Source organism: Dendrobates tinctorius, unplaced genomic scaffold (assembly GCF_039654945.1).
Source record: "Dendrobates tinctorius isolate UK_male_01 unplaced genomic scaffold, ASM3965494v1 ptg000308l, whole genome shotgun sequence".
Classification (NCBI taxonomy): domain Eukaryota; kingdom Metazoa; phylum Chordata; class Amphibia; order Anura; family Dendrobatidae; genus Dendrobates; species Dendrobates tinctorius.
Window position 1 is genome coordinate 1,559,220 of NW_027361975.1, and position 14,992 is coordinate 1,574,211.

Here is a 14,992-nt window from a genome sequence, read left to right on the forward strand (position 1 = left end):
GCGCCAGAGACGGCAGGTGTGTGACCTCAAGTGTGCGATTTGTGCACTCCCAGCCACATTCTGACTAGATGTGTCCAACCTCTCGCAAAACACTTGTATTCAGTCAGGCCACACATGTCTAGTCTGCATGTGACCGCGTGTATGTAATCGCATACTTGCTGTCATGCGCCTGCTCGCTCCCAGCACCAGAGAATTTTCACTGCGCGCCACATTGTGAGTGACTGCACACTTATACTGCAAGGCCGGACAACCCCTTAAAGATGCACCCACCATTTAAACGGAACCTGTCAGCAGGATTGTGCTGAGTAACCTACACACACTGTCCAGTTGGCGCCAATATCCTGATTACATTCACACCTTGGTTGGCGAAATCCATTTTGTGGTTGTTAAATCTTTATTTTCGGTTTTGAGTTAATGATATGCTTGCGCTGGTGGGGTTGTGGCCGGGGGTCTTCACATGGTGCTCTGCTTAGATATTCATAATGCAGACAGGTCACTAATCCCGCAGTGACCTGCCCCCTTGTTTACATACTGAATATTATATATATTAGGAAAAAATCACCTGCAGCATGATCACATGTATAATGTGCATTTATTTATTTTGTTTGTTGGTATAAATACAGTACAGACCAAAAGTTTGGACACACCTTCTCATTCAAAGAGTTTTCTTTACTTTCATGACTATGAAAATCAGGGCTGTGGAGTCAGTAAGACAAAACTGCGACTCCGACTCCTCAATTTCCCTTACACCGACTCCACCTCCCACATATATTGCTTATATTTAAGTGAAAAATTTATTGTAGTACAATGTGAACATCAGACATTTAATCATTTTTATGATACAACTAGCTGAAGAGACCGGTGTTGCCTGGGCACAGTAACCAACTGTGGTTAGTTATAACAAATTATAATGATTATATTGCAAATAAAAAACGTGCATCTAATCCTATCCTGTCTGATACTGCTGAGCCGTGTATCTAATCCTATTCTGTGTGATACTGCTGAGCCGTGTATCTAATCCTATTCTGTGTGATACTGCTGAGCCGTGTATCTAATCCTATTCTGTGTGATACTGCTGAGCCGTGTATCTAATCCTATTCTGTGTGATACTGTCTGCTGAGCCGTGTATCTAATCCTATCCTCTGTGATACCGTCTGCTGAGCCATGTGTCTAATCCTATCCTGTGTGATACTGTGGGCTGAGCCGTGTATCTAATCCTATCCTGTGTGATACCGTCTGCTCAGCCGTGTATCTAATCCTATCCTGTGTGATACTGCTGAGCCGTGTATCTAATCCTATTCTGTGTGATACTGCTGAGCCGTGTATCTAATCCTATTCTGTGTGATACTGCTGAGCCGTGTATCTAATCCTATTCTGTGTGATAATGTCTGCTGAGCCGTGTATCTAATCCTATCCTGTGTGATACCGTCTGCTCAGCCGTGTATATAATCCTATCCTGTGTGATACTGCCTGCTGAGCCGTGTATCTAATCCTATCCTGTGTGATACTCACTGCTGAGCTGTGTATCTAATCCTATCCTGTGTGATACCGTCTGCTCAGCCGTGTATATAATCCTATCCTGTGTGATACTGTCTGCTCAGCCGTGTATCTAATCCTATCCTGTGTGACACTTTCTGCTGAGCTGTGTATCTAATCCTATCCTGTGTGATACCGTCTGCTCAGCCGTGTATCTAATCCTATCCTGTGACACTTTCTGCTGAGCTGTGTATCTAATCCTATCCTGTGTGATACCGTCTGCTCAGCCGTGTATCTAATCCTATCCTGTGTGATACTGGGCTCCCCCTGCAGTCTGTGTCAGAGGGTGGTCTGTGTTGGCACGGTAATAAATTGTGTTATTTCCAGCTTTACAGAAGGACGATAACACCATAGAAATGATAAGAATAATAGGCCTCAGTTACCACAACTGTCTACAAAGAAAACTGTTGCTGATAGCAACCAATCACAGCTCAGCTTTCATCTTTTAAACAGCTCTGGGAAAGTGTGGTGAGTTTTGTGTTTTGACTTTTATGTGGCGAGGTTGGTGTATGTGTGGTGAGATGTGTGCTGAGGGTGGTATATGTGTTGAAGCACGTGGTAGTGTGTGGCGCATTTTGTGTGTGTTCATATCCCCGTGTGTGGTGAGTATCCCATGTCCGGGTCCCACCTTAGCAACTGTACGGTATATGCTGTTTGGCGCCATCGCTCTCATTCTTTAAGTCCCCCTTGTTCACATCTGGCAGCTGTCAATTTGCCTCCAACACTTTTCCTTTTCACTTTTTCCCCATTATGTAGATAGGGGCAAAATTGTTTGGTGAATTGGAATGCGCGTAGTTAAAATTTCGCCTCACAACATAGCCTATGACGCTCTTGTGGTCCAGACGTGTGACTGTGCCAAATTTTGTGGCTGTAGCTACGACGGTGCAGATGCCAGTACATACACTTTTTCCCCATTATGTTGATAGGGCCAAAATTGTTTGGTGAATTGGAACGCGCGGGGTTCAAATTTCGCCTTCCAACATAGCTTATGATGCTCTCGGGGTCCAGACGTGTGACTGTGCCAAATTTTGTGGCTGTAGCTGCGACGGTGCAGATGCCAATCCCGGACACACACACACACACACACACTGAGCTATATATTAGATAATCAAGATATTTAGATACAACATAATATATATTTATTGGAATACAACTTTAGAACACAAAACTGTAATAAATTGTAAATATGTAATACACTATGTAATATCGATTACATATATAGTTTATTACATAGTGAATAAATATATATATATTATATATTCACTATGTAATAAACTATGTACAGTATTTTTCGCTTTATAAGACGCTCCGGATTATAAGACGCACCCCAAATTTTGAGGAGAAAAATAGGAAAAAAATGTTTTTTTTTAATAAAATGGTGGTGCCTCTTATAATCCAGGCGTCTTATTGCTTACCCGGGGTGGTGGCTGCGGTGAAGCGGGGTCCCAGGGTCGCTGCTGGAGGAGGCAGGAGTGGGGTGATACGGCAGGCCGCAGGAAGGGATGAGAGGGTGCTCAGATGTGCAGCGTGCTGCTGCCAGGGGGGCTCGTGCTGCTACCAGGGGGGCTGTACTGCTGCCAGGGGGGTCTGTGCAGCAGCCCAAGGCTCTGCCGACATTTACCGGGTGTAGGCCGCAGGGGTGTCCGGGTGTCCGGCGCTGTGGGTGTCTCCGGGTGGCCAGCCGTGTCTCCGGTTTCCATCCCGGGGCTCTGCCGACATTTTGCGACAGGCCAGAGCCCCGGGGCTCCCTCTCGCTTCCCTCTGTATTGGCTCCGGCAATATGGCGGCCGCCGCCGGGGGCGGCGCATGCGCTGATGGTGATCTCGGGACTGAGATCTCGACAATTGCCCCTTTCCCAACACGTCTCTTCAAGATGGAATCAATTTTAGGGGTTCTGGCGACAATAACCAATTTTCTCACTTTTCCAATCAGATTTCCAGCATGTCCCTCTTTCAGACTATCTCTTATTGCCAGCTGCAGCGTGTGCACAACTTTATCACTTTCTCCAGCTCGGGGCCCAGAAATCGGATCCTGTGCAGGGCAGACACCCCTCCCCCTCCTCTCTCTGGTGGCAGAAGACAGGACAGAGGAGGGGAGATTGCCCCCTGCAGTCTGGAGCTGGTGCAGGACAGGAGCCCTGCAGCATACATGTGAGTTTTGATAGGTGCGTTCCCCTGCTTCTATGGGGGGTGGGTAGCTGCCCCCCCCCTGCCCCTCACTGGCTACGGCCATGATTCACACACAGAGTTTTTGCGGATCTGTTTTTTTGCAGTAAAATGCAGTGACTCTGGGCATCCCAGCAAAGTCAATGGATTTCAAGATATGACTTTCAGACACATCGTTTTGTGAGGATCCGTTTTTGGGCTGAATGAGCATGTCAGTTGGTGCAGCGTTTTTCTAATCTACTTTTGCTATTGAAAACATTATCTATGAGCTCAAAAACCTTTCAGGTGATGCAGTTTTTTTAAAAAGCTGATTTGTCTTCTTTGCAGCTGAAAAACATAACCTCAAAAACGCTGTGTGTGAATGTAGCCTTAGATCAGGAATAGAACAGCCATTTATAGGACATTTCATAACTTTCCCAAATTCCTATGAAAAAATATTCAGCACATTCTGCATTGAACTACTGTACCCAATTTATTATATATTTTAGGAGTCGGTCCATTTTATACCGACTCCACAGCCCTGATGAAAATTGTAGATTCACTCTGAAGGCATCAAAACTGAATTAACACATGTGGAATTTATATAATTAACACAAAAGTGTGAAACAACTGAAAATATGTCTTATATTCTAGGTTCTTCAAAGTAGCCACCTTTTGCTTTGATTACTGCTTTGCACACTCTTGGAATTCTCTTGATGAGCTTCAAGAGGTAGTCACCGGAAATGGTCTTCCAACAGTCTTCAAGGAGTTCCCAGAGATGCTTAGAACTTGTTGGCCCTTTTGCCTTCACTCTGCGGTCCAGCTCACCCCAAACCACCTCGATTGGGTTCAGGTCTGGTGACTGTGGAGGCCAGTTCATCTGGCGTAGCACCCCATCACTCACCTTCTTGGTCAAATAGCCCTTATACAGCCTGGAGGTGTGTTTGGGGTAATTGTCCTGTTGAAAAATAAATGATGGTCCAAATAAACGCAAACAAGCCCCTGAGAGAGGCATCTGCGGCCCGCGGTGCACCACATCTCTCACTCCCTGAGGCAGTGGGAAGGCACACATTCAGGAGCGCGCTATGGCTGCACAGGACCTGGGATGAGGTCACAGGACGGGAGGAGTCAGGGGTCACATGATCAGGGGCCTCAGTATATGCAGGACGCTGCTGGTTGTCATGGTGCTGGATGAGGGGAAGTTTGTGTGGGGTCAGGAGGGGTTTACAGGGTGCATGTATCAGAGTTGTGTGTGTACAAAGTATATGGAGCGGAGCCATGTGTGTACGAGGTGTATGGAGTGGAGCCATGTGCGTACAATGTGTATGGAGTGGAGCCACATGTGTTCGAGGTGCACGGACCGGAGCCGCGTGTGTACAAGGTGTACGGCGCGGAGCCGTGTGTGTATGAGGTGTATTAAGTTTGAAAGGAATGCGACCCCCCAGCTCAATTTTTTTATGGGATGGAGAATATGTATGACGGGTATATGGGCACGGGACTATGGGATGGAGGATGTGTGATGGGTATATGGGCACGGGACTATGGGATGGAGGATATGTATGATGGGTATATGGGCATGGGACTATGAGATGAAGGATGTGTGATGGGTATATGGGCACGGGACTATGAGATGAAGGATGGGTATATGGGCATGGGACTATGGGATGGAGGATATGTATGATGGGTATATGGGCACGGGCCTATGGGATGGAGGATGTGTGATGGGTATATGGGCACGGGATTATGGGATGGCGGATATGTATATGGGCACGGGACTATGGAATGGAGGATGTGTGATGGGTATATGGGCACTGGACTATGGGATGGAGGATATGTATGACGGGTATATGGGCACGGGACTGGGATGGCGGATATGTATGATGGGTATATGGGGACTGGGATGGAGGATATGTATGATGGGTATATGGGCGTGGGACTATGAGGTGAAGGATGTGTGATGGGTATATGGGCACTCGACTATGGAAATGGCAAATATGTATGATGGGTATATGGGCATGGGACTATGGGATGGAAAATATGTATTATGGGCATGGGACTATGGGATGGAGAATATGTATGATGGGTATATGGGCATGGGACTATGGGTATATGGGCACGGGACTATGGGATGGAGGATTATTATAATTTGCTATAACTAACCACAGTTAGTTACTATGCCCGGGCAGCGCCGGGCTCTTCAGCTAGTTATCTATAAAATGGCTATAGCTGACACATTTCCTTTGTATTTTAGGCAAAAAAAATATTTTCATCTTTACATTTTAAAAATTACAAAAAGTAAAATGGGCCAATGCAAAAGTTTGACATGGCTAGTACCTAGTAGCACCCCCTTTTGAAAGCATCACAGCTTGTAAACACTTTTTGTCGCCAGCCAAGCGTCTTCCAGTTCTTGTTTGAGGGTTTTTCCTCCATTCTTCCTGGGAAAATTCTTCCAGTTCTGTGATTCCTGGGTCGTCTTGCATGCACTGCTATTTTGAGGTCTAGCCACAGATTTTCAATGATGCTCAGATCGGTGAGGGCCATTGTAAAACCTTCAGCTGGCACCTTTTGAAGTAGTCTATTTTTGTAGAAGCCATCATCTTTTCAACTTCAGCTTGAAACAGTCAAAATAACTTGTATGTTTGTATAACTGAGTCCAGTGGACGGTTCTACTTCATGATTGAAAGCTTCCAAAGACACGAGAGACTGTCGACCACTGATTAGGCCACCCAATTGACCGAAAAACACAGATAAAGCCGAAATTTCAATGAATATACACCTCTAATACAGAACTTTCTCCCACACACCATTCTGCTTGGCTTTTGCTCTACACTATGCAGATAAATCTGCATTTATGCGCATTGACAACACAGCTGGTTCCCTATAAATAGTGCATTTGGCAAAAAAGGATTACGTGATCATCTTATAAATATGTATTTGAGACCACAGCCAGACGATGTTGGTTGCTTGTGTCAATTTTCTGTGTTCCAGAGTGTGAAGCCGGGATCACACTACCGTGTGTAATGTGTGAGACTCGGAGACATGGTAGTGTGATCCCGGCCTAATTGAGAGAGATGGAAATGTTAGTGCATCCATATCCATAAAGGGTTTAATAAATGTGAATTTCATCTCATGGTTATTACAGAGGAATCCAGCAGTTCTGATACACTAGAGAGAACGCCTACGTTGCCCAGCCCTCAGTTTTTGAACATTAAAGCTGAAAATGAAGATTCCTTGATAGATGAGCAGGTACTGTGTAGTGAAAATAATGGCTTGGTGAAACTTTTCGGTTTTTGAGTGTTCTTCTTTTTTTTCTGTACATGATTATGGAGGCTGCCATCTTGCCTGAACTGCTGTAACCAGCATTTAGGGATATGACATGCAACCACTGCATATACCATAAATTGCAATAAACAGGCTCAGACTAAGACCTCATTCATACATCTTTTTTTTTTACCTCGCAGGAAAAAAATGGGGCAATTTATTCTGATCAGAGTGTAGCCCATTTGTCATCTGCTTTTCTCTTATATGGAGAAATAAAAAATAAAACAAAGTTTCTCTGTTCTGACAGTCCATGTCATCGGAGTGTGGTCCAATTTTTTTTCACAGACTCATTGCCTTGCATTGACCATTTTGATCCGACCCTCAGATCAAGATCAAACATGTCACCTCGATATTTCGCGCAGCTCTCAGTTTGTGAAAAATCACAGACATGTAAATGGCCCCATAGACTATCTCTGGTACTTGTGCTATCCGTGAAAACTTGAGAGCGCACTCGTACAAGAAAATCGGACTTGTGAATGATTCCTCATTCACATGTCTGTTTTTCTTTGACAAGTGCGATTCCTGTTTTTCTCATACGCCATTGGGAATGAGGCTGTTCACATGCTGTTCTGATTAAGATATCCAATCTTGATTTTAGTGTCAGATCAAAATCAGCAAAGCAAGCCTATGGGTCCGTGAAAACCTCAGTGAGCACTCAGATACCATCCATGTGCGGTTCCACTTTCACAGATTATTACAGTAGAGCGAGAAGGTGGAGAAACTTTTTTTAAAGGAGAATTTTCTTGGCATTGTTTGTGACCTGAGCAGATGTCATTGTGCAGAGAGCTGTGACCACCCCCTAATGTGTATGCTGGATCCTGTGTTATCTGTAAATGGTTTTCTGTGTGATGATATCAAGATGATTACTGAATTGTGATCTCTACCGAACAGGAAGCTCTCACCTAAAATTATTGGCCATCTGGAAAATGTAGAACACTTTAATTGAATTTGAATTTTGTTTCGGTCATATAGCTGTTATTTGAGGGATAAAATAAATGTATATCCCAAATAAGTTAAAAACAACCACCTTGGTTTAAAATATAGATCTTATAAATATCCTTCCGAGAGGGCCTGTTGACTATTTCTGACATGCTTGTTTCAGTACTTCCTTGTATTCACCTTAGTTTTCATGTTGGACATTATTCTTTTTCACTCTGTTTGCATATACTGACAATGGGGTGTTACCAGTCCTTTGTAACTGTGTGTAGGCACAGCCCACTGTATTGTTAAGAATGTTTAATGATGTGCTTTTTGATCTGTAGGCAGCACATTGTTGTGGTGATGCATCTACGCAGACAGAGGACATTCTGCCAGTGAAAAAGGAGGAATTTGATGATTTACCGATCGATTGTAACGCAGGTAACTAGAAATCATAATATCCACCCCATATAGCGCTCTAATATAAGACGTATAATCACACGTGTGACCTAGACGACAGTATGACTATAATCTGCACTAGTTACACACCAATGTACATATCGTGCTCTATGGGTAAAGCAATGTGTTTCTTTATTTCACTGCAGGAAGTAATTGGCTGGGATACGGAACCGGTAAGTGAAGATTATCCCATTCTCTTCTCTCTGTCCTGTAGGGAGTATCTTCCTTCTGGCAATCTCAGACAAATGGGGTGCATTTTGCTCCTGTACTGCAACAGCCATCAAGTAATGCACAGTGATGCTGTACAGCCTGTACATTGCTTAGATTGGGATGCTGCCAGAGCACTTTTTAGCTGATCAGTGGCCAGATTTACACCCTCATTGATCTCATATGGAAATAGGTCATCAATTGGAAAGTCCTATTGCCACAATACATCTGTGAATTAATGATATCATCAATGAAATCTCGCTCCCCCAACACTCATGCAGCCCCACATAAGGATGCCACCACCATGTCTCACTGTAGGCACATGCATTTTTCTTTGCCCTCCTCACTTTTGCGACACCGTATAGTTTTGATGTCCTTTCCAAAAAAATGTTTCTTGGTCTCATCACTCCAGAGTATAGAGTCCCAGTAGTCTTCATATTTTTCATCATGGGACTTTGCACATTGTAGGCAGACTTTTTGTGCATGGGCTTTGAGAGGCTTCCTTCATGGATGACACCCATACATGCTATTCCTCTGCAGTGTACGCATTATTTTCTCATGGGAAATATTCACCCCAATTTGTCTTTCTGCTTCTTTATCTAACCGTAGTGAAGACCAATTGTCTTTAACCGTTCTCATCAGAAATGACTCCTATTTAGTTCTTCCATGGTTGACCTGAACTTCTCCATGAGATGATTGCAAGCCCATCTTTTTATTTTTTTTTTTTAGCACTTTTGCTAAAGTATTCTGAGAAAGTAAAGTTTTGCTGATCTTCTTGTAGCCTTTATCTTTCTAGTGTAAAGAAATTTTCTTTATCAGGTCTTGTGATATTTCTTTCATGTGGTGCCATTGCTGGTTTTCTTTAAGTAATGCCCTTTCATAGTCCATGGGACAGCTTTTTAACAAGTAATTAGTCTTGCCTGTGAATTCTTGTTAATTAGATTTTATAGTCTAAACTTTAACTTTGCTCCCAAGATTTTCATTGGGGTGTACTCATTTTTGCACCATAGTCTTAAATAAATTTGTAAGGTAATTACAGTGGCTTGTGAAAGTATTCACCCTCTGGCTTTTTACCTATTTTGTTACATTACAACCTGTTTTTTAATTATTTTTGTAATCCTATTTGTGTATGATGCATCAGCACTAAATAGTCTTAAGTTGGTGAAATGAACTGAGAAGAAACAGAGGCAAAATTTACATTTATGGGTTCAAACAAACTGAAAATTGACATGTGGCCTTTAACCCCTTACTGCAAATGGACGGGATAGTATGTCCAATGGCAGTACCCTCGCTTTGATGTGAGCCCGCATCAAAGACGGAACATGTCAGCTCTTTTGAACAGCTGACATGTGCCCGCAATAGGCGCAAGTGGAATTGCGATCCACCCTTGCGTATTAACTAGTGAAATGCCGCTGTCAAACTCTGACGCTCGCTTCCGATCATGCCGGAAATACGTGCACCGCTGACCCCTTCACACGATCGGGGGTCATCTGTTCGTTGGCATAACAACCAGAGGTCTCCTGGAGACCTCTATGGTGGTCGATACCGGATTGCTATGAGTGCCACCCTGTGGTCGGCGCTCATAGAAATGCAGTAAGTCTGCTACATAGAGGCAAACTGAGCATCGCCTCTATGTAGCAGAGCTGATCAAATTGTGGCAGCGTCTAGTCTCACAGGGAGACTATTGAAGCATGCCAAAACTTAAAGAAAAATAGTTTTACAAATATTAAAAAAATAAGAAAAATATAAAAGTTTAAAAATCAAACATGCACATATTTGGTATCGCCGTGTTCAGAATCGCCCAATCTATCAATATAAAAAAGGATTAACCTGATCGCTAAACAGCATAGCGAGAAAAATCAAAACGCCAGAATTACGTTTTTTTTTGGTCGCCGCAACATTGCATTAAAATGCAATAACGGGCGATCAAAAGAATGTTTCTGCATAAAAGTGGTAGCATTAAAAACATCAGATCGGCACGCAAAAAATAAATCCTTACCCAACCCCAGATCATGAAAAATGGAGATGCTATGGATATCAGAAAATAGTGCAATTTTTTTTTTCTTTGTTTTTAGCAAACTTTGGAATTTTTTTTTCACCACTTAGATAAAAAAAAGAGCCTAGGCATGCTTGGTGTCTATGAACTCATAATAACCTGGAGAATCATAATGGCAGGTCAGTTTTAGCATTTAGTGAACCTAGTAAAAAAGCCAAACAAAAAACAAGTGTGGGATTGCACTTTTTTTTGCAATTTCACCGCACTTGAGTTTTTTTTTCCAGTTTTCGAGTATGACATGCTAAAACCAATGAAGGCGTTCAAAAGTACAACTCGACCTGCAAAAAATAAGCCTTCACATGGCTATATTGACAGAAAAATAAAGTTATGGCTCTGGATAGATGGGGAGCGAAAAACGAAAACGCAAAACCGAAAAAAAGGCTTCGGTCATGAAGGGGTTAAGGAAGAGTGGGCAGAAAATAGGCTTTACTTAGAAATAAAAATTGTAAGACACGTTTTGAGTTTGTCAAAAGATGTTGAAGACTCCCAAGGCTCTGTGGTCAGATGAGACAAAATTGAACTTTTTGGCCACCAAGGTAAATGCTATGTTTGTCACCAAAACAGCTCATTATACCAATAACACCATCCCCATAGGGAAACCTGGTGGCAGCATCATGCTGTGGGGATATTTTTCGGCAGCTGGGACAGGGAAAATGGTTTTAGTCGAGGGAAGATGGATGGTGCGAAATACAGGGATATTCTTGAGCATAACCTGTTTCATTCTGTCAGTGATTTCAGACTGGAACAGAGGTTCACCTTGCAACAAGACATAGACCCAAAGCATACTGCTAATGCAACACTTGAGTAGTTTAAGGTGAAACATTTACCGTATATACTCGAGTATAAGACCCCCCCCCCCCCCAATTTTGCCACAAAAAAACTGGTAAAACTTATTGACTCGCGTATAAGCCTAGGGTGGAAAATGCAGCAGCTACTGGTAAATTTCAAAAATAAAAATAGATACCAATAAAAGGAAAATTAATTGAGACATCAGTAGGTTAAATGTTTTTGAATATCCATATTGAATCAGGAGCCCCATATAATGCTCCATACAGTTCATTATGGCCCCATAAGATGCTCTGTACAAAATACACCCCATATAATGCTGCACAAAGGTTAATAATGGCCCCATAAGGTGCGCCATAGAATAATATGCCCTATATGCTGCTCCCTAGATTATGCCCCCATAAGATGATCCATAGATTATGCTCCATAGGTTAATAATCTTCTTGAATGTAGTTTTGAGTAGCTTGAGGGGTGCAGTTTTTAGAATGGTGTCACTTTTGGGTATTTTCTGCCATATAGACCCCCTCAAAGTGACTTCAAATGTGAGGTGGTCCCTAAAAAAAAAATGGTTTTGTAAATTTTGTTGTAGAAATGAGAAATCGCTGGTCAACTTTTATTTAACCCTTATAACTTTGTTTCCAAAATTGTGCTGATGTAAAGTAGACATGTGGGAAATGTTATTTATTTTGTGTCACATAATTCTCTGGTTTAACAGAATAATGATTCAAAATTTTCGCCAAATTTCCGATTTTTTTTCACAAACGCAAAAATTATCGACCTAAATTTACCACTAACATTAAGCCCAATATGTCACAAAAAAGAATCTCAGAATCGCTAGGATGCGTTGAAGCGTTCCTGAATTATTACCTCATGAAGGGACACTGGTCAGAATTGCTAAAAATGGTCTGGTCATTAAGGTGGTCATTAAGGTCAAAATAGGCTGGGTCATGAATTGGTTAACTGATGCAAACCCTGAAAAAAACAGTGAAATTCCAGATTGTGAGGTGGCAAGACACAAAAAAATGCCAAGGGGGGTGGATATCTTCGCAAGCCACTGTACTTTTTTTTTTTTTTTTTTTGGGTGTGTAAAATAATACATCTTGTTTGCAATCAAAGGCCCACATTTGTGGGAATATTTTGTAACATGGTATAACATAGAAAATGTTTGTGTGTGTATAATAAATATATATATATAATTTTATATTATATGTACTACAATATCATTTGGACAGCAACCAGGTGCCAAAGCCCAGAGCCCCCCTCCTCAATTTCTGGGTTCGTGTCCACTAGTGTCTGAGGGGAGAAAACATTGCCCCCTCGTTGAGAGATAGATAAATTGCTTTATTTTCCTGCTTTCAAGTTGTTATATGTACAAAAAAGCAGCACACGAAATACAAATGTGGGTGATAGCCCCAATAGAGAACCTACAATGTACAATAATTTTACTCTCTCGTAAAGGTGTTTTACCCGATGAGGAAGATCTTCCTAAAAAAGCATATCAGCCTCCAGCAAAGTCCAGTGAGAAAAACTGGGAAACGGATGAATACGGACAGTCTACGACCACAGTCAAGCAATTTATTTGTTCCGAGTGTGGTAAGGGTTTTAGCCTCTATTCTTACCTGACGAAGCACCAGAGGTCTCATTCTTGGGAGAAACCTTTTTCCTGCGCCCTTTGTGGTAAATGTTTTGCTTACAAACCCAGTCTTGTTACTCATCAACGGGTTCACACTGGAGAAAAGCCTTTTTCTTGTACTGAATGTGGAAAGCTCTTTGTCAGCAAGTTCAACCTAAAAGCACACGAGAAAGTTCACACTGGGGAGAAGCCTGTTGAATGTCCAGCCTGTGGGAGATGTTTTAGCAATAATCCAGCCCTGGTGAAACATATGAGAATACACACAGGTGAGAAGCCTTTCCCTTGTACTGAATGCGGGAAAGTCTTTTCCAGCCGGTCATGTCTTAACGCGCATCTGGTCCTTCACACTGGAGAAAGGCCTTATGTCTGTAGCGAATGTGGAAAAGCATTTGCCAATCAATCCAACCTAATTTCTCATCGGATAATACACACAGGACAAAAACCATATGTGTGCCCAGTATGTGGACGGGGTTTTGCCAATCAATCCAATCTCGCAAAGCATAAGTTAACCCACACCGACGACAAACCATTTGTATGTGGTGATTGTGGAAATGTATTCTCCAGAAAAGACGGCCTTTCCAAACATTATGAAAGAATACACAAAAAAAAATTAGAATTTTGAATACAATTATAAGAACCAATTTCTGGGAACAACATATTTAATCATCTGCATAAACAGAAGTGGAAATAAAATGTAAAATACATATAATTTAGATATGTATATATTTGTATTGGAAATTGACTTTTTTATTAGATTTATATGTATCAATCTTGTGAGCTCATACAAAATGAAAAGGATTGACTGTAGCCAATAATAAGTATTTATTTGAACCACAATACTCCTTGCTAAGACATCAACTATAGCAGGTAGTTTTTAATTTGCCCTGTATATAGGCAACTTATTTATATAACATAGGAAAATATTTCATGGTACTTGTTGTATGCAGTATATTTAGTAATTTTCTATGCCCTGTTTATTAATGTAGAAAGGAGGGATCCATTCACCATAAGTCTCTGGGACACAGTCTGATGAATTGTCTGAATAATGTAAACAATAGCTATATGATCCTGTAAACATGAATTGTGCAAGTCATTGCTTTATAAGTGTAAATAAATGGAAACAAAATGAATTATTACATTTTGTCCTTGTATTTCCTGTCTGGGGTCCTGGTTTAGGTCAGGAAAGTTGTACTAAGTCCTGTAAGTTGCATGATGATGGAGTCTTATTGGATATAACATGCATTTCCAGTAAATCACAGAAGCTTCTTCAGATTAGGGTCTCGCAACCCTTTCAACATCTACAACACTTTTTCGTGTTCCTTTAACTAATTCTGGAACAATTTGTACAATTTGGCAGGAGCCAATTCTAGAAGAAGGTACAGTTGCCATAATATCGCTACCTCCAACAGGTGGCGCTGTAGAGTTCAAGTCCTCTTTCTCTTTGAAGAGGCAACTTGCATATAGGAAAATTCGTGCTACAGTAGCCCTTCTGTGAAACGGGCCTATGTAAGCTAACCTTCTCTCACTGAATGCATCAGGAAGCCTCGGTCAGCTGTGACACTGTTGATCGTTCACATACCACGACTCCACATAACGGGGTATTGGCGTACTCAGGAGAAATTGCACAACAAATTTATAGTCCATTTACTCCTGATACCCTTGTGAAAATAAAAGTTTGGTTCCAAAGTAAATTTTTTGTGAAAAAAGTAAAATGTTCATTTTTTTCTTGTGAAGCACCTGAAGAGTTAATAAACATCTTGAATGTGGTTTTGCGCACCTTGAGGGGTGTCACTTTTGGGTATTTTCTGTTATATTGACCCCCCCCCCCCAGCTCACTTCAAATGTGATGTGGTCTCTAAAAAAAAAAAAAAAAAAAAAAAAATAAAATTGGTGTAAGTTTTGTTGGGAAAATTGGAAATCACTGATCAACTT

At 41.8% G+C, this 14,992-nt stretch overlaps 1 protein-coding gene across 6 annotated transcripts in view; it reads left to right on the forward strand.

Moving 5' to 3' along the window:
• LOC141073608 (uncharacterized) overlaps nucleotides 1-14,196 on the forward strand; it is a 184,558-nt gene extending 170,362 nt beyond the window's left edge. For all 6 annotated transcript variants that reach the window (XM_073560906.1, XM_073560903.1, XM_073560907.1 and 3 more), the window contains exons 3-6: nucleotides 6,823-6,926; nucleotides 8,264-8,360; nucleotides 8,525-8,551; nucleotides 12,886-14,196. In XM_073560906.1, coding sequence (XP_073417007.1) covers nucleotides 6,823-6,926; nucleotides 8,264-8,360; nucleotides 8,525-8,551; nucleotides 12,886-13,682 — 1,025 coding nt within the window. In that variant the 3' untranslated portion in view covers nucleotides 13,683-14,196. The remainder of the gene's footprint in view (nucleotides 1-6,822; nucleotides 6,927-8,263; nucleotides 8,361-8,524; nucleotides 8,552-12,885) is intronic.
• Nucleotides 14,197-14,992: the final 796 nt, after the last annotated feature.